General features: G+C 42.2%; 1 protein-coding gene across 1 annotated transcript in view; it reads right to left on the bottom strand.

Annotated features, from left to right (window-relative positions):
• CPNE4 (copine 4) overlaps positions 1–15341 on the bottom strand; it is a 368148-nt gene that overhangs the window by 270134 nt on the left and 82673 nt on the right. Inside the window, exon 2 of the mRNA XM_083188599.1 lies at positions 4870–5060. Coding sequence (XP_083044725.1) covers positions 4870–5040 — 171 coding nt within the window. The 5' untranslated portion in view covers positions 5041–5060. The remainder of the gene's footprint in view (positions 1–4869; positions 5061–15341) is intronic.

The following is a 15341-nucleotide window of genomic DNA, read 5'->3' as shown; positions in this document are numbered from 1 at the left end:
TTTCTTACCTAAATAAACATAACTAAATCATCAGAAATATTCATGATGTGCAAAAATAAAAAAATTGTATACATATATGGAGCACTCATTAGATTAATTGATAAATGATTGTATCATTAATGCATTACACATTGTAAGGATCAAAAATAAAAATAATAAAACAGAACCTTTATTAATAATTCTTAAAATTTTATTTAAAAACCAGCAAAGTGTTGTGTGATAATAGTAAAAACAAGTAACAAAATGTGAGAATGTGTGAACTATAGCATAATCTCTCAGATTCGGGTAATGTACTTCTTATATAGGCAATGTATTTATCAACTTTATTAATAATATGTCATTATTGGCCAATGGTATTAGTAATACAGATGAAAAGTCCTGAGCTCAATTATTAAAAATAGTAATATACTGTATGTTATAGTGGGGCAGATGTATTAAGCTTTAACAAGAGATAAATCCAAGGGTGATAAGGAGAGATAAACGTCCAGCCAATCACCTGCTAACTGCCATGTTACAGGCTGTGGGGCAGATGTATTAAACTGCCTATAATGTTTGGCGAATAACGATTCCCGCTTCTCCAGCATAACGTGGAGAAGCAGGCAAACGTTATAGGCAGATGTATTAACCCCATCCCAGCTGATAAGGAGAGCCGTTATCCCCAGCGTGAACGGCTCTCCTTATCGTCTCCCTCGCCGCCCCGCACATGCGCACTCGCCGCCCCCCCCCCCCACTGGCCGGCTTTCTGGGCATGCGCGAGATCTCGCTAAAACCGCGGGATCTCCAGCGCAGCCCAAGCCAGACGCAGGGCTAGCATTGTCCCCACAGTGGGGGATAGGACAACGCTAGCCCTGAGCTGGCGAAGCGGCCGGGGCGAATTAACGCCTTGAAGGCTGTTAATACATCGCCCCGGCCGTTAATCCCTGGGGGGGGATTGCAGGGGACAGCCCCGCCTAGCGTAACTCGGCGGGCTGTCACTAGCGCGCGTTAGGTGCGCTAGTGATACATTGGAGGAATCGTAATCCCCCCCAGTTAACCAGCGTAAAGTGCATTTTTGCACTTAACGCTGGTTCATACATCTGCCCCTGTGTTTGAAAAAAAGTCAATAAGGAGCTGATCGGCTGGACGTTTAACTCTCCTTATCACCCTTGCATTTATCTCTTGTTAAGGATTAATACATCTGCCCCAGTGTAAGCTATTTTTGTTGTAATTATGGCAAAAAATTATAATCAATAATTCAGAAAAAGTGTATTCTTACTGCATTGCTTCTTCACACTGTTCATCCATAGATATTGACATCAATAGATGGAATATTATTATTACTCTAGTCCCAACAGGTCTGTGACAGAAAATGCCACAATTCTTCCACACTTAATTAAATGTGTGTGGTCTTTTATCCAGCGGAGTATAACTACTGCATCAATATACGGCTGCAGATATATATGATACGTAATGTATCACTGAGCTGTCAATCAACTAATGTACAGTAGCAATATGTGCTGGAGCCTGAGCATAATGAAAACTACTTATATCTTGAAGATCATAGACATCATAGTCTGTGCAACTCATAAACAGTTCTGTGATGTGTGGACCCTTCTTATACACTGATGTTAATATACATAAAATAAATGTACTAGATGCCAGCCAGTCAAAATGATGGAACAACTTAACAATAATGTCAGCGCCACCGGCAGTATGCACTTGAATTGCTCCATCGGGCGCCATCTAGTGGTGCTGAGTAGTTTTAACCATTCATTACATAAGATTATTTATTTATTATTATTTATTAACAGTTTCTTATATTGCGCACACATATTCCGCAGCGCTTTACAGAGAATATTTGAACATTCACATCAGTCCCTGCTCCAGTGGAGCTTACAATCTATATTCCCTGCCACATGTACACGCACTCACAGACATTCTAAGGTTAATTTGTTGGGAGTCAATTTTTGGATTGTGGGAGAAAGTACCCGAAGGAAGCTCACGCAAGTATGGGGAGAATATACAAACTCCACACAGTTAGGACCATGGTAGGAATCAAACCCATGACCTCAGTGCTGTGAGGCAGTAATGCTAAACATTACACCATCCGTGCTGCCCATACTTCCTCTATTCATTTGTATTCTACACCCTTGCCTTAGGGTGAATTGTACTGAATACAATGCCTTAGATGACAAATAGAAGTAAGTAAATAAACAGAGTACCTGTAAAAAAATTAGTTATTAAATGTAAATTATTTTATATTTTTGACTTTGTAGCATAATATTTTTTTTTTCCCATTAGCACACCCTGCTTTCCAGCAAATTGTATTACTAGCCGGTGTGACAGTAATCAACAGGGGTTAATTCCCCGCCAAAGGTGCAGCTGAAAATTCTTTAACAGAAGTGACTGTGCCAAATGCTCCCCTTTCCCTCCTGCATGTAGAAGTATACTGTACATGTCCATCCACTCTCTCTGTGGACCAGGAGAGTTGCCGCCTGGAACTTGGGGATTTCACAGACAGCGTTCTGACAGCAAGGAGGCAACGTGTTGTTTAAGAGAAAGATAGTGACACCTTAAATGGTAAATTATCTTCTAAAGAGGAATTTTTGCTTAATTTTAAAGCTGGCTTTAAAGAGGTTTCTTTTTTATTAGAAAGACCTAGAATTTTTGGTACAAATCCACCTAGGAAATGTATCACCAGAGCAGCCTCATAGCTAGAAGATTACAAAAACTGCATGATAAGATCTTTCATAGAGAAACAGGTTACAGCTTTACAATGATGCTCTTCTAAAATAAATTGATATCTTAATTGAACAAAGGAATAATGTTTTTAAATATAGAGAAACATTCAAATTATAGATATAACATTGTAAAAACACATATGAATACAAAGGCAAATATTAATATAGTAATAAATAATTATTCAGCTTGACAAACTGAAGAATTTTAGAATAAATAATCAACAATGTGTTAATGTCCTTCCTGACAATGTTACCTATAGAGTTCTCTATTAGAAGGCTCAAATAATGACTCCTAATAGAAATTTCATCTGTAGGCAAAGTAAATCTTTACAGACACTACAAATATATTGGTGGCAGCAGGGACCCATACACACTTGGCGATGCCGCACACGAGGAGAATCAATGGTCATGCTGCAGCTGCATGCTTGGATGAGGGAAGAGGGTCGTTAATGATGCATAGGAGTGTGCATCGTTAACAATGCACAACGTACAAAATGGATGACACTGATCACAATATCATTCAGCAAGCCCTTTGTGAACGATATTGTGACCAATATTGTCTAGTGTGTATCGGACTTAAGATCACTAATGTATAATATAATGTATTTGATATAGGTGCAGTTGCAGCCAGACCACTTGCAGATACCCAGTCCTGAATCTTTTGGCATGTTACATAATATATATATTCTTATTATATATATTGTTAAAGGTAAAATCATCACGACACATATCCAAATTGGCGCAAAAGTATTGATAATGGCATTTAAAACCTATAAATACTAATTAAAATACCTCCAAGCTTTTGATAATATACAGTATGTCGCCTGATAGCCTGTGTTATAAACACACATGACTGTGATCTTATGTATTTATTGTTGCTATTTTGTATATATACAGTAACGCTATTCCCTGGCACATTAAAGAGGGGTATTGAGCATTTAGCACTTGCTCGCACACTTTTGAATGTGCGTGTGTGTGTGTGTGTTTGTATAGTGGTGTAGTGTGAAGGAGCTTTTGTTTTTGTGAGTTTCAGGAGTATTTTACTGATCTGATGCAAAACTTAAAATTACTTCTAAAACACATGAAGAATTTAGGAGAATGCAAGATGACAATTAGTTCTGCCTGAAGGAAATTAATATTTTTATAAAAGTCATGAGGGTAGTGGGGTATATCAAAATTAATTCAGGTCTTAGTAATTGCATTTTTTTTTTAAAGAAAAGGAAGGCACTGAAAAAAGAAATTGGCATTGAAATTGGTTATAGCTAAGGCATAGATCATGATGAATACTACTACTGCTAATACTACTTATAATAATAATAATTATAATAATAATAATAATAATCTATAAGAAGAAGAAGAAGATATTTTATCAATATCTGTAGTTTATAATGGAAAATGTTGCCTTTCAATTTCTACATTGATTAAGCATTTACTAATGGTTAAGGCGACAAACTGCTTCTATTATTCAAAGTTTTGCCTTGAAATAGAAGATCCACACTGTGATGTTGTCACGGACATACTTAATACCATCTTAACCCTTTATAATTCAGTGAGACTAGGCGTGTTGTTATAAGGCTCCTTCCAGCAGTCAATATTGCAAATGCTTATTGACATCATGTGATCACTCACATAGGGCCTTATTCTAGTTCACTCTTAGAGGCAAATTCCTTCTCAGATGGACAAAACCATGTGCACTGCAGGGGGGGGGGGGGCAGATGTAACAGGTGCAGATAGAATTCGATTTGGGTGAGTTATTTTTTTTCTGTGCAGGGAAAATACTGACTGCTTTATTTTTTACACTGCAATATAGATCTCACTTTGAAGAAAAACCCCACCCAAATCTAACTCTCTCTGCACATGTTATATCTGCCCCACCTGCAGTGCACATGGTTTTGTCCATTTGAGAAGGAATTTGCCTCTAAGAGTGAACTAGAATAAGGCCCATACCTGGTCCATCGCACCTTGGCCTGGAACACTGTCATTACTCTTTAAACCTCTTCACCAAGTATGCCTCAATTTATTTTTTATTTAGCAATAGATACTAAAGTGTGTTTGATGGTTTACATTTATTTTAATTCAATTTACATTAACTAAATGGCAATTAAGTGATAAAACTAGAGTCATGGATGTGGTAATTCTGTAGCCTTACCTCAAACCATTGTCCATGTGACTGCATTTTCAGGATAACACAGGGATCTGGCTTGGAAAGTGCATCTCTGTCTGATATTCCTTTGCACGAAACTCTTAGTTCGACCTTAGTAAGACAAGGACTGTTGAAAATTCCAAGTGTGTTGGCTGCGGATTCATAGATGTTGCTCATTGTTTCAAAGAATACTGAACCTAGAAAAAAATAAAACAATATATGTTATTCGTAAACACACTTTCCATTATATAAAAATCTGTTTTCATACTCTGTTGGCTATTTTCGCTTTTTTTTCCATTATCTCACAGCTGTCTGATCCATTAACATATTTTTTCATCGTGAGTTCAGATCCAGCATAACAATAATATTAATAAGATGGGTACTTTAAATCAATCCCATCTAGAGTAATTCTCAGAAAAATAGCCTTGTTTACTTGTACACAGTCATTTCCCTTGCGAATGTGTTGATTAGAACACAGAGAAGGAGATGTGAACAAGCTGTCAATCAAAAATCAATCAATCAATCATGAATGAGAGATGGAAGAACTGTATAACCTAATGCTGGTGAGGATTAAAGCTAAACTGTACTTTTAGTGCAATTTAGTGCACAATTAGTGCAATACAACATGTCTTTGATTGAGATATTTGTAGCTAAATTAAAATGTATTTTTTAATAATGTCAAACCCGCATTATGCCGGCACTCCAAGAGTTAATATTAAACTTGGATGAGTGCGCTTAATAAATGTTACAGATCCAACCAAAAGAAAGGCACTCCAACATGTTTTTTAAAGAAATAAGGTGGACATCACCAAGTACAGGTACTTTCGGGGTCTGCGTCCCATCCACTCAATAAAGACAGTGTTTTAATAAATTAGTAGCATGATAAAAAAAAAATCGATTGTAGCCAAATTAATTTCACATGGGCTGTTGCTTTGGCCAACTGTTAGGACTCTGGGGAGTCCCCGTATGCAAATACGGAAGGAGACTGACCACACACCACACCTGATTCTGTTGTCTCTCCCAGTGGTCAATTGATGCATGCACTGCTAGACTTCACCTATAGCAGCAAGGTCCAAAGGAGCAAGTTAGGCCTGCGCCAATCCCGAGGCCCCCAGGCAGGGGCGGGCTGGGCCGGGTGCCATGTGCCCCCGGGCCGCTTTATCAATGAGTACCGAGGGTCGCCTGGTGGTCCAGTGAGTATTGGGCACGTTCCCTGGGTCATTAGCGCTGTCCGGGCTTTAACAAAATGGCCGCCAGCCTCCTGCACTGGAGACATGTCTAGAGAGTGCAGGAGGCCGCTAGGGAGCGGAGCTGTGGGCAGGACGAGAGGCCAGAGCACCAGCAACAAGCAGCCTGCCTGTGCCGAACATCACACGGCACCCTACTTCTGGCGGCCGGCCTGTGCTTCCACCTTCCCCCTGCTAGTGCTGCAGGTACTGAGGAGAAGCCTGTGGTGTCCGCCCGGCGGCAGTGAAGATCCCAGCCTCACTGCCTCAGGTAACAGCATCTGTACAGGGGAAGAACAGGACTGAGGAGAAGCCTGTGATGTGCTGACTCTTCAGTCCTGTAATGCAGGGGGAGTAGCTTGTGGGGTCCTGATATTATGCAGGGGGAGTAGCCTGTGGTGTTGTTTTATTATGCAGGGGGAGCAGTCTGTGATGTCATTATTATGCAGGGGGAGCAGTCTGTGGTGTCATTATTATGCAGGGGGAGCAGTCTTTGGTGTCATTATTATGCAGGGGGAGCAGCCTGTGGTGTCATTATTATGCAGGGGGAGCAGTCTGTGGTGTCATTATTATGCAGGGGGTGCAGTCTGTGGTGTCATTATTATGCAGGGGGAGCAGTCTGTGGTGTCATCATTATGCAGGGGGAGCAGTCTGTGGTGTCATTATTATGCACGGGGGAGTCTGTGGTGTCAAGTTATGCAGGGGGAACAGCCTGTGGTGTCATGTTATTATGCAGGGAGAGCAGCCTATGGTGTGTTGTGTTGTTATACAGGGGGAGCAGCCTGTGGTGTCCTGTTATAATGCAGGGGGAGCAGTCTGTGGTGTCCAGTTATTATGCAGGGAGAGCAGCCTGTGGTGTCCAGTTATTATACAGGGGGAGCAGCCTGTGGTGTCCTCCAGTTATTATGCAGGGGGAGCAGCCTGTGGTGTCCTCCAGTTATTATGCAGGGGGAGCAGCCTGTGGTGTCCTCCGGTTATTATGCAGGGGGAGCAGCCTGTGGTGTCCTCCGGTTATTATGCAGGGGGAGGAGCCTGTGGTGTCCTCTGGTTATTATGCAGGGGGAGCAGCCTGTGGTGTCCTCTGGTTATTATGCAGGGGGAGCAGCCTGTGGTGTCCTATTCTTTTTATGCAGGGGAAGCAGCATGTGGTGTCCTTGTTTATTATTATAGTAGAGGAGCAGCCTGCAGGGTCCTGCTGCTGTTGTGGGATTGGTATGAAATCCCGGCGGTTGGAATCCTGGCATTCAAAATCCTGATGCCTGAATCCCAACCGCCAAAATCCCGACAAGGGGGGGGATGTGGATCGCCCCCCTCTTGCAGGCTCGCTGTGCTCACCACGCAGCGGGCCCAGTGCCTCGCTACACTTGGCACACTAATTTATTCTTCCTCTGTGGGTGACGTGGACACCCACGGAGGGAGGAAGTGTCGGGATTCCAGCGTCGGGATTTTGAACGCCGGGATTTCAACTGCATCCCATTGTTGTTATTACACAGGGAGAGCAGGGGGTTTTCTCAGCCAAACGCTGTTACTCATGGGCCAGTGCTCTGGACTTGCCCCCCAGGCCTAAAGTTGCCAGCCAGCCCCTGCACCCAGGTCTTATGTAGGACAATGCATCAACCGAAACAGAGATGGACAAAAGGATTACTGACTAAAACCCGTGAAAACAAACAGACAGTGAAACATTTTATAACAGTGGTCAGAAACACCAAGGAGTTGAGTGGATGAATATGGGAGCAATCCTCCACTGAACTCCGAGGAATGCAACAATGCAAGAAGATGTTATGCAAATAAGTAATTCCTCACACACACTTGTAACTACAGAGACACAGCAGGATGTAAACGCAGCATGTCCTTGCTAATGGCATAAATGCAACAATGCATGAAGATGCTAATAATAAATAATATATCAGGAAAGTGGGGGGTGATTGGGGTGCGCTACCTAGTATAGAAACTGTACCTCCCAATATAACATTACAATTTCAAAACAGAATACACATTTCTGAAATAGTGTTCTTGTATTTGAGAATGTTCCCAATGAATAAGCTCAGTCCATCTCTGGGTAAATAGTTATTTTATTGGTGAAGAAACACGACGCGTTTCGTCTCTAAGACTTCATCAGGGGTAAGAACCAATGGGTGAGTGGATTTTGTGTGGCTGGTCCTATTTGAAGTTTCTGCTGTTCACAGCTGATGCAAATAAAATAAATATCACCAAGTCCTTCTTGATGGGGCTCAATTAAATGGAAGTTTCTGAGTTGAGAGTCTAGTGTAGGTTCTTACTAAAAACAATATCAGGACGCTCTCTCTGCAGTAACCTCCTCGCTCTGCATTCAAAATGCAGAGCGAGGAGGTTACTGCAGAGAGAGCGTCCTGATATCGTTCTTAGTAAGAACCTACACTAGACTCTCAACTCAGAAACTTCCATTTACTGTAATTGCGCCCCATCAAGAAGGACTTGGTGATATTTATTTTATTTGCATCAGCTGTGAACAGCAGAAACTTCAAATAGGACCAGCCACACAAAATCCACTCAACCATTGGTTCTTACCCCTGATGAAGTCTTAGAGACGAAACGCGTCGGGTTTCTTCACCAATAAAAGAACTATTTACCCAGAGATGGACTGAGCTTATTCATTGGGAACATTCTCAAATACAAGAACACTATTTCAGAAATGTGTATTCTGTTTTGAAATTGTAATGTTACATTGGGAGGTACAGTTTCTATACTAGGTAGCGCACCCCAATCACCCCCCACTTTCCTGATTACTACACCGTTCCTCACTAACAGGAGGAATTTTGGTGGTGCTGCACACACAACCCAGCGCAACTCAGAGTCAAAAACCCTGTGTGGAGCTGGACTGCAAAACCCCTAATAAGAGAGGACATATACTCCACACAGATAAACTCTAACAGGGTTCAGTTGAAATACTGAAGGTGGAAAAAACAGCACTTATCTCTGTCAGACAGGGTCTGTGTTCATACAGGGTCTCATAGACTGCAGCAATGGTTCCCTGACACAGGCAGAACTTCACAGAACACCCAGCAGGAGTGCTTGCTGGAATACTCAGGACAATGACAGGACTCTGACAAGACTTTAACCAGACTCAGACAAGGCTTAAACAAAACTATAACCGTCTGGGTCTCAATGCTGGGAGGATACCTAAATACCCAGAGGCCTAGCAGGCAGCCATACCCAAAGACCAAGGTGTGCATTAGACCCAGGCAAGGTGGATCAGCAAAACCCGGAGTGCTGATCCAGGGAACATATACAAAACGCACACAGAACATATAAACTGCAGTTACACCGACCCGCTGGAGGCGGCTCGTAAAAAACAACAAATCTACTACTTATTTATTTAGCACCTTCTAGAAGATAATAGATTGTATCTGATTGGTTGCCCAGAGCAACATCCCATGTGAAATAGAACTCCCATCTTAGTGAATGTCCCTCATAGTGTTTGCTTTTTGTTAATTGATACGAATAAACTATAAAGTGGATGAACAGAAAATAAGTATAAATCAAATCAATATTTGCCCTCAAAACAGCATCGATTCACTTTTGATCCCTAATGTGGAAAGAGGTGAATATCTTGCTAAGCCGTTTTTCAAAAAGTAACTATTCTACAGATAAAATGCAGTGAACATGAGTTGTGCTAAAGAAGGCTCACGGAGCTAACAATGGCAATTACTACATGTGGATCTAATGCTGTCATTGCTGGTGATGCTTCATGTCAAAAGTCTAACGTTTATTGAGGAGAATATTTAAATAACAACTAACAGCAAATATAATGTTATTGAGGCCTATTTTCATAAGGCATCATGCCATGGTACAGCCCACTTGTCCTTACAATATTGACAAAAAGTCTTGGAAAATGAGTACTATAACAATAATTACTTCAGTGTCCTGTCTCCTGACGCAACTGTCTTTATTTACTATGTACAGTACTTATCCTAAATTGCTGTCCATAATAGCTAATATACAGTATGTATTGTCAGATGCTGCAGGACCCTTGTGGCACAAGATAAATAACACTGGCCAAATTTTTTTTTTCCTATAGTCAAGGATATTTGAATGAATTAAGGGTAATTTGATGGTACTGATTCCAAATATGCCATTACTTTTCCCATATTGGCTCTAGTTTTTGAGATATTGCATATACCCTGAAATTGAACATTCCCCTATAAACGCTTTAGACCTTATTGTCTTAGCAGATGTGTTTGGATCTTCATTGTGTTCTTACTTAATTTGGACCCTTTAATTACTTAGTTATGTGCAAATATGAGCATAAAAATACACTTTCTTCACAGTCACTTGGACAGATTCGCAGTTAACTTAGGTGACTATAGTGAGGAGCAAGGTGAGAGATTTCACCAAGACATAAAAGTGATGGAGGAACGGTACCAGGGTAGATGGGACAGGAATATGATGGCTGACTACTGTTGGGGTCTTATGCATGACTGTGAAGATCACTCTTATAAAAGAAAATCATACAAGCAGCGTTTTTTAAAGCAGTAAATGTCAAATGTTTGCCATGTTGATATGTTAAATAAATATATTTATTTAATGAAACAACATATAACCATGGTAAACAGTTGACATTTATTGCTTTAAAAAACGCTGCATGTATGATTTTCTTTTATAAGAGTGATCTTCACAGTCACGCATAAGACCCCAACAGTAGTCAGCCGGTAGATGCAAAATTGTAGTGGGCTAAAGGACCTTCCACGCCCAGGGGGAGGAGCAAGGCCGGGGGGCTTGCTCCTTCACTATCCACGCCTCCACTGGTTGCCTTTAGTAACCAGATGGTGAGCGAAGTGAGCCACCATGCCCGAAGCGTGGTGAGCGAAGCGAAGCGCGGTGAGCGAAGCGAGCCCGTGAGGGCCCATTTGGGACCCTTCTTCTGACCTTGCTCCTCCTCTCTCCACCCCCTCTCCTCCCCTGTGACGTCAGGAGGTCCCTTAGCCCACTACAATTTAGACCTAACCATACAACAGCAGCAGAATCACTTCCAACGGAGCAGCCTACTCAGGCTGTTACTGCAGCTGCCAGGCTATAGTCATCTGTTACTAACTGCCTGGTCGCATAAATCTGCCTGGTGACCTTATGTAGTGTTGAGTGAGCAGGCGTGCTGATGTCATGACTTCTGCCGTGTCATGATGTAACACATTGCCCCCCTCCCCAAGTCTGTCACTGCCCACAACCATGTCCAGCAGCAGCTGGGCATTACATTTGACTCTGTGCCTAGCCTCAAACATTAGGCCTAAGAACCTAAAGCATTAGCAAACCATAGAGAAATACACTTGCAGGAGTAAAGCAAGCAGCCAGTCCCGCCCGTATGAGCAGTCCTCCTCTTCTAATCTCTCCCAGAGTAGAGAAATAAAAAGTATGTAGCAGCTTTGTGTCAATTGTTAAGCACAATAAAAGCACTTTTTACAAAGGAAAGCAATTCAGACTTTACAGTGATAGAAATGTGACACCCACATCAGCTATCTAATACTGAAAGTAAGACATCCAATATGGTTTGTATATGTTTAAAGGCTTGAGGTTGTATCAGAGTTCCTGTAGACAGCAGCGGATGCCTTACAACTAAGAACAGCTCAGTAACTTCACCAGTGGAGTGGATTTATTGAAGACTCACAGGTATACACACTGGTGGATTGAGTGGAGTGCTGTGTCATACAGCTCACTAGCCAATGAATGTATGTAAGTACCGGGTTGCAGTGCAGGATGGTAAAACAGTGGTTATATCAGCAGGTAATAGCAGGTCTCACTGGAGCTAAGTAGAAGGCTAATATATGTTACTGAGGCACCCTAAAATAGCCTCAAGATGGGGCTGTACATGCTCAAAAGTAGCCTTGGTGGCCACCTTGATACAGGGAATAAAGCTTCCCTTTCGGAGTAGCAACATGGAGTCCGCGCAGCAGCTTACTCCACTTTCAACAAAATATATGTAGTCCACATCAGTGAGCAAGGGGCACAGTCCCCACCTGAAACCCAGATGATTAACCCCTTCACTCTGCCACAGTTGGGTATGTAGAATTTGCTTTAAGTTTGCTTTACAAGCAATTGGTTACTATATTTGATTGCATATATTTAATTGATGATGATGATTGTTGTTTACACTGGTCAACACTCCGTAAATAGTCTTTTATTTTTGAGTCTCTTGAAGGGTAATTTGAGGGTGCTGATTCTGAATCTGACATTAGTTTTTTAAGATTGGCTCTATTTTTCTAGATAATTGGGTACCCAAATGAAGTACAGTAATATGTGTATTACATTCTGTACATGCAGAACAGTGTTGCTTAGCATTCAGAAGTTACTACAAATCTCTTCAAATTAAACTCAATACTCATAATGAATATAACTGGCCAACAAAAAAATAGTGAGGAGCAAGGTGAGAGATTTCACCAAGACCTAAAAGTGATGGAGGAAAGGTACCAGGGTAGATGGGACAGGAATATGATGGCTGACTACGTTTAGGTCTAAATTGTAGTGGGCTAAGGGACCTCCTGACGTCACAGGGGGAGGAGTATGCCCACCAACACCTGCTCTGCTGCCATTGGCTTTGGGCCGGCCAATGAGCGGGAGGAGGAGAGGCTGCAGCAGAGCATTACTGGTAGTGTAGTTTTCCTTATAGGACTGCAGACTATGGGAGACCTCAGACACACAGCACTGTAATTAGTGTCTGCACTGTCAAGCCTGCTGGTGTGGGTTTGTGCTAAAGAAAATGGCATCTATTTAGCTTAAACTATTAATGCCACAGTTAAATCTAAAAACTTAGCATCAGGCCCGACACGCCCAAATTAGATGGGGTCATAAATCACCAGAGCCTAATGGTGAATCTCTAGGTTCCCTGCCGAGATGATGGTTTTCCGTGGTTGACAAAAAGTATTACTGTGATGTTGGTGATATGGTAAGGATAAGTGAACTACTGTAAGCACATAATGTTTAGCATGTCTTGTAAGGTACAGCTCTGAGGCATTCCCTTGGCACTTGTTCCTGGAGTTGTTAAATTAGTTACTCTCAGTCTGTCTGGATGGTTGATAACTGATGTTTTAGTTTTAGTTTATGAATACCCCTAGAGCTCAGCATTATGGGTAAAAATGATGGAGCCAGTGCTCATCTAACTTGGTGCAGGGGTGAACTGGACGGGGAATCTGGTTTATGTCTGTTTTACTATTTGTGATTTTATTATTTTAAAACTGTTTAATTACAGTAATAACTTTATAGGGGTCATTCCAACATGAAACAGTGGATGTCTATGTCAATTTAATTGAGATTTATGCAAATGTACAGTATTAGACCTTACCCCAGACAAGTGTTGTTAGTTGCACGTACTGTACATGTCAGTTATACTGAGACCAAAGAGCACCCAACATTGTCACAATGATTTAAGCAGGAACTTTAATCTTTCGGTTGCTAGCTGGGTACAAAAGCATTTCTTTGGCAGTTGAGGACATTGCTATATTCAGCTGAGCACAAGCCTGGTTATATTTGAGCTATTCTGTGAATTGCCCATATCCAGCTACCTCTCAGATAAGAGATGTAAACAAGTAATTTCACACTCTGTTACAGAGCAGGATTCAGTTTAAATCTCAATAGCTATGGATTTTCACTTGGTCAATGTTCCTTTCCCTTTTAGTTTTTTTCTCAAAGTTCTGCACTGATTTCTATCTTCATGGAATATTATTATACACTATGTTATGCTTTCTGTCCAAATGTTTTTTTCTTTTCGTTTAGCTAAAATATGTTAAAAGTTGTTGATTGTAGAGTACACTAGATCAGGGATATGGTCAATGGGTCACCAGCATGATGGTTGACAGTCTTTAGGTTGACACCATTACGTCGACATGAATTTAGGTCGACATAAGTCTAGATTGTCAGGGTCATTAGGTCGACAAGGGGTTCTTCACATCTCTTTTGAGCCGACAGGCGGTATTTCATGCCCTACCATCCACTAGGGCGTGGTGGGAGAACGAAATAGTGTGCCCAAACACGTTTCAGTGTCCATGTCGAGTATGTTGACATTCAGGACAATTTTTTTTTAAAAACCCCATGTCGACCCTTTGGCAGTCGACCTAACCCATGTCAACCTAATGACCCTGTCGACCTAATGACCCTGTCAACCTAACCCATGTATACCTAGACTAATGTCGACCTTCATGCATGTCGACCTAGACTCATGTCGACCTAAACGCATATTGACCTAATGGTATCGACCTAATAACTGTTGACCATCATGCTGGTGACCTAATGATCCATACCCCTAGATCAGGTGTCCTCAAACTATTTTGCTCTGGGACCCCACCAGACAATAAAAATAGATACAGGACCTCAGCAAGTTACTGTAGAAGGTCATCACGTCACATGTGTAGTCAGCACACAGCAGCATTGCTTGTACAATTAAAAATCGCATCACATCGCATGCCATTTGCTGGCATGCGATATTTCATTGTACAAGCACTCCTGTTAATTTAACGTGAATATCGCATTGCATCGCACGCATCGCACACCACTAAGTACGGTATGCGATGGGCGCCGTGCTAGGAAACAAGTACCAATGTTGTGTAAAAAAAGATTATATTTCCTATATAAGGCAAACATTACAGGTCACCAGTGGCGTAAATAAGGCTCTGCAACCCCAGCGGTGGCGGGGGGGAGCCGGTGCCACAGGGGCGCAGGTGCCCCGCTGATACTTGCAATGCACACTGCTGCTGCAGCCCACAGCTTGGTCTGATAGATGGGAGGGGAGGGGACTCAGGGGAGTAGAGGGGAGGTATCTTACAGTACTTCCTGTTTTATTAACCCCGGCAGGCATCCTGTCTGCCTGAGCCGGGACCGGGCTCCCTCGCACACCAGCGCCGCTGATCAGCAGTCCGGCGCGCTAATGCATGTCCTGGCTGCACCGCCCACAACTATAAACACGGCCACCGCAGTGTCATGAGTGCTGGCTCTCATGGATGCTGCTGCTCACCTCACCCGCCCGGGACAGTGCAGTCACAAGCTGACATTGGTTGTGTGACATGTATAGGCCATGTTAGATGCCTATCTTTTACTATACACCTCCCAGCCTAAACTTAATTGTACGCCCCCTGTAGCCTGCCTACCCCTACCTATACATCCCCAACACCACAGCCTAGCCCTATCTATACACCCCCGCCACCTAATTTAAGGTGCCCATACACGCAGTGATAGCAGCACGTGTTGCGATGCGTTATGGGCTGGATCACAGCGCATGCATTTTGCATGTGA

The sequence above is a fragment of the Crinia signifera genome, chromosome 5, assembly GCF_055691185.1.
Source record: "Crinia signifera chromosome 5, ASM5569118v1, whole genome shotgun sequence".
Taxonomy (NCBI): Eukaryota; Metazoa; Chordata; class Amphibia; order Anura; family Myobatrachidae; genus Crinia; species Crinia signifera.
This window is presented reverse-complemented; position numbering and strand designations above follow the sequence as displayed.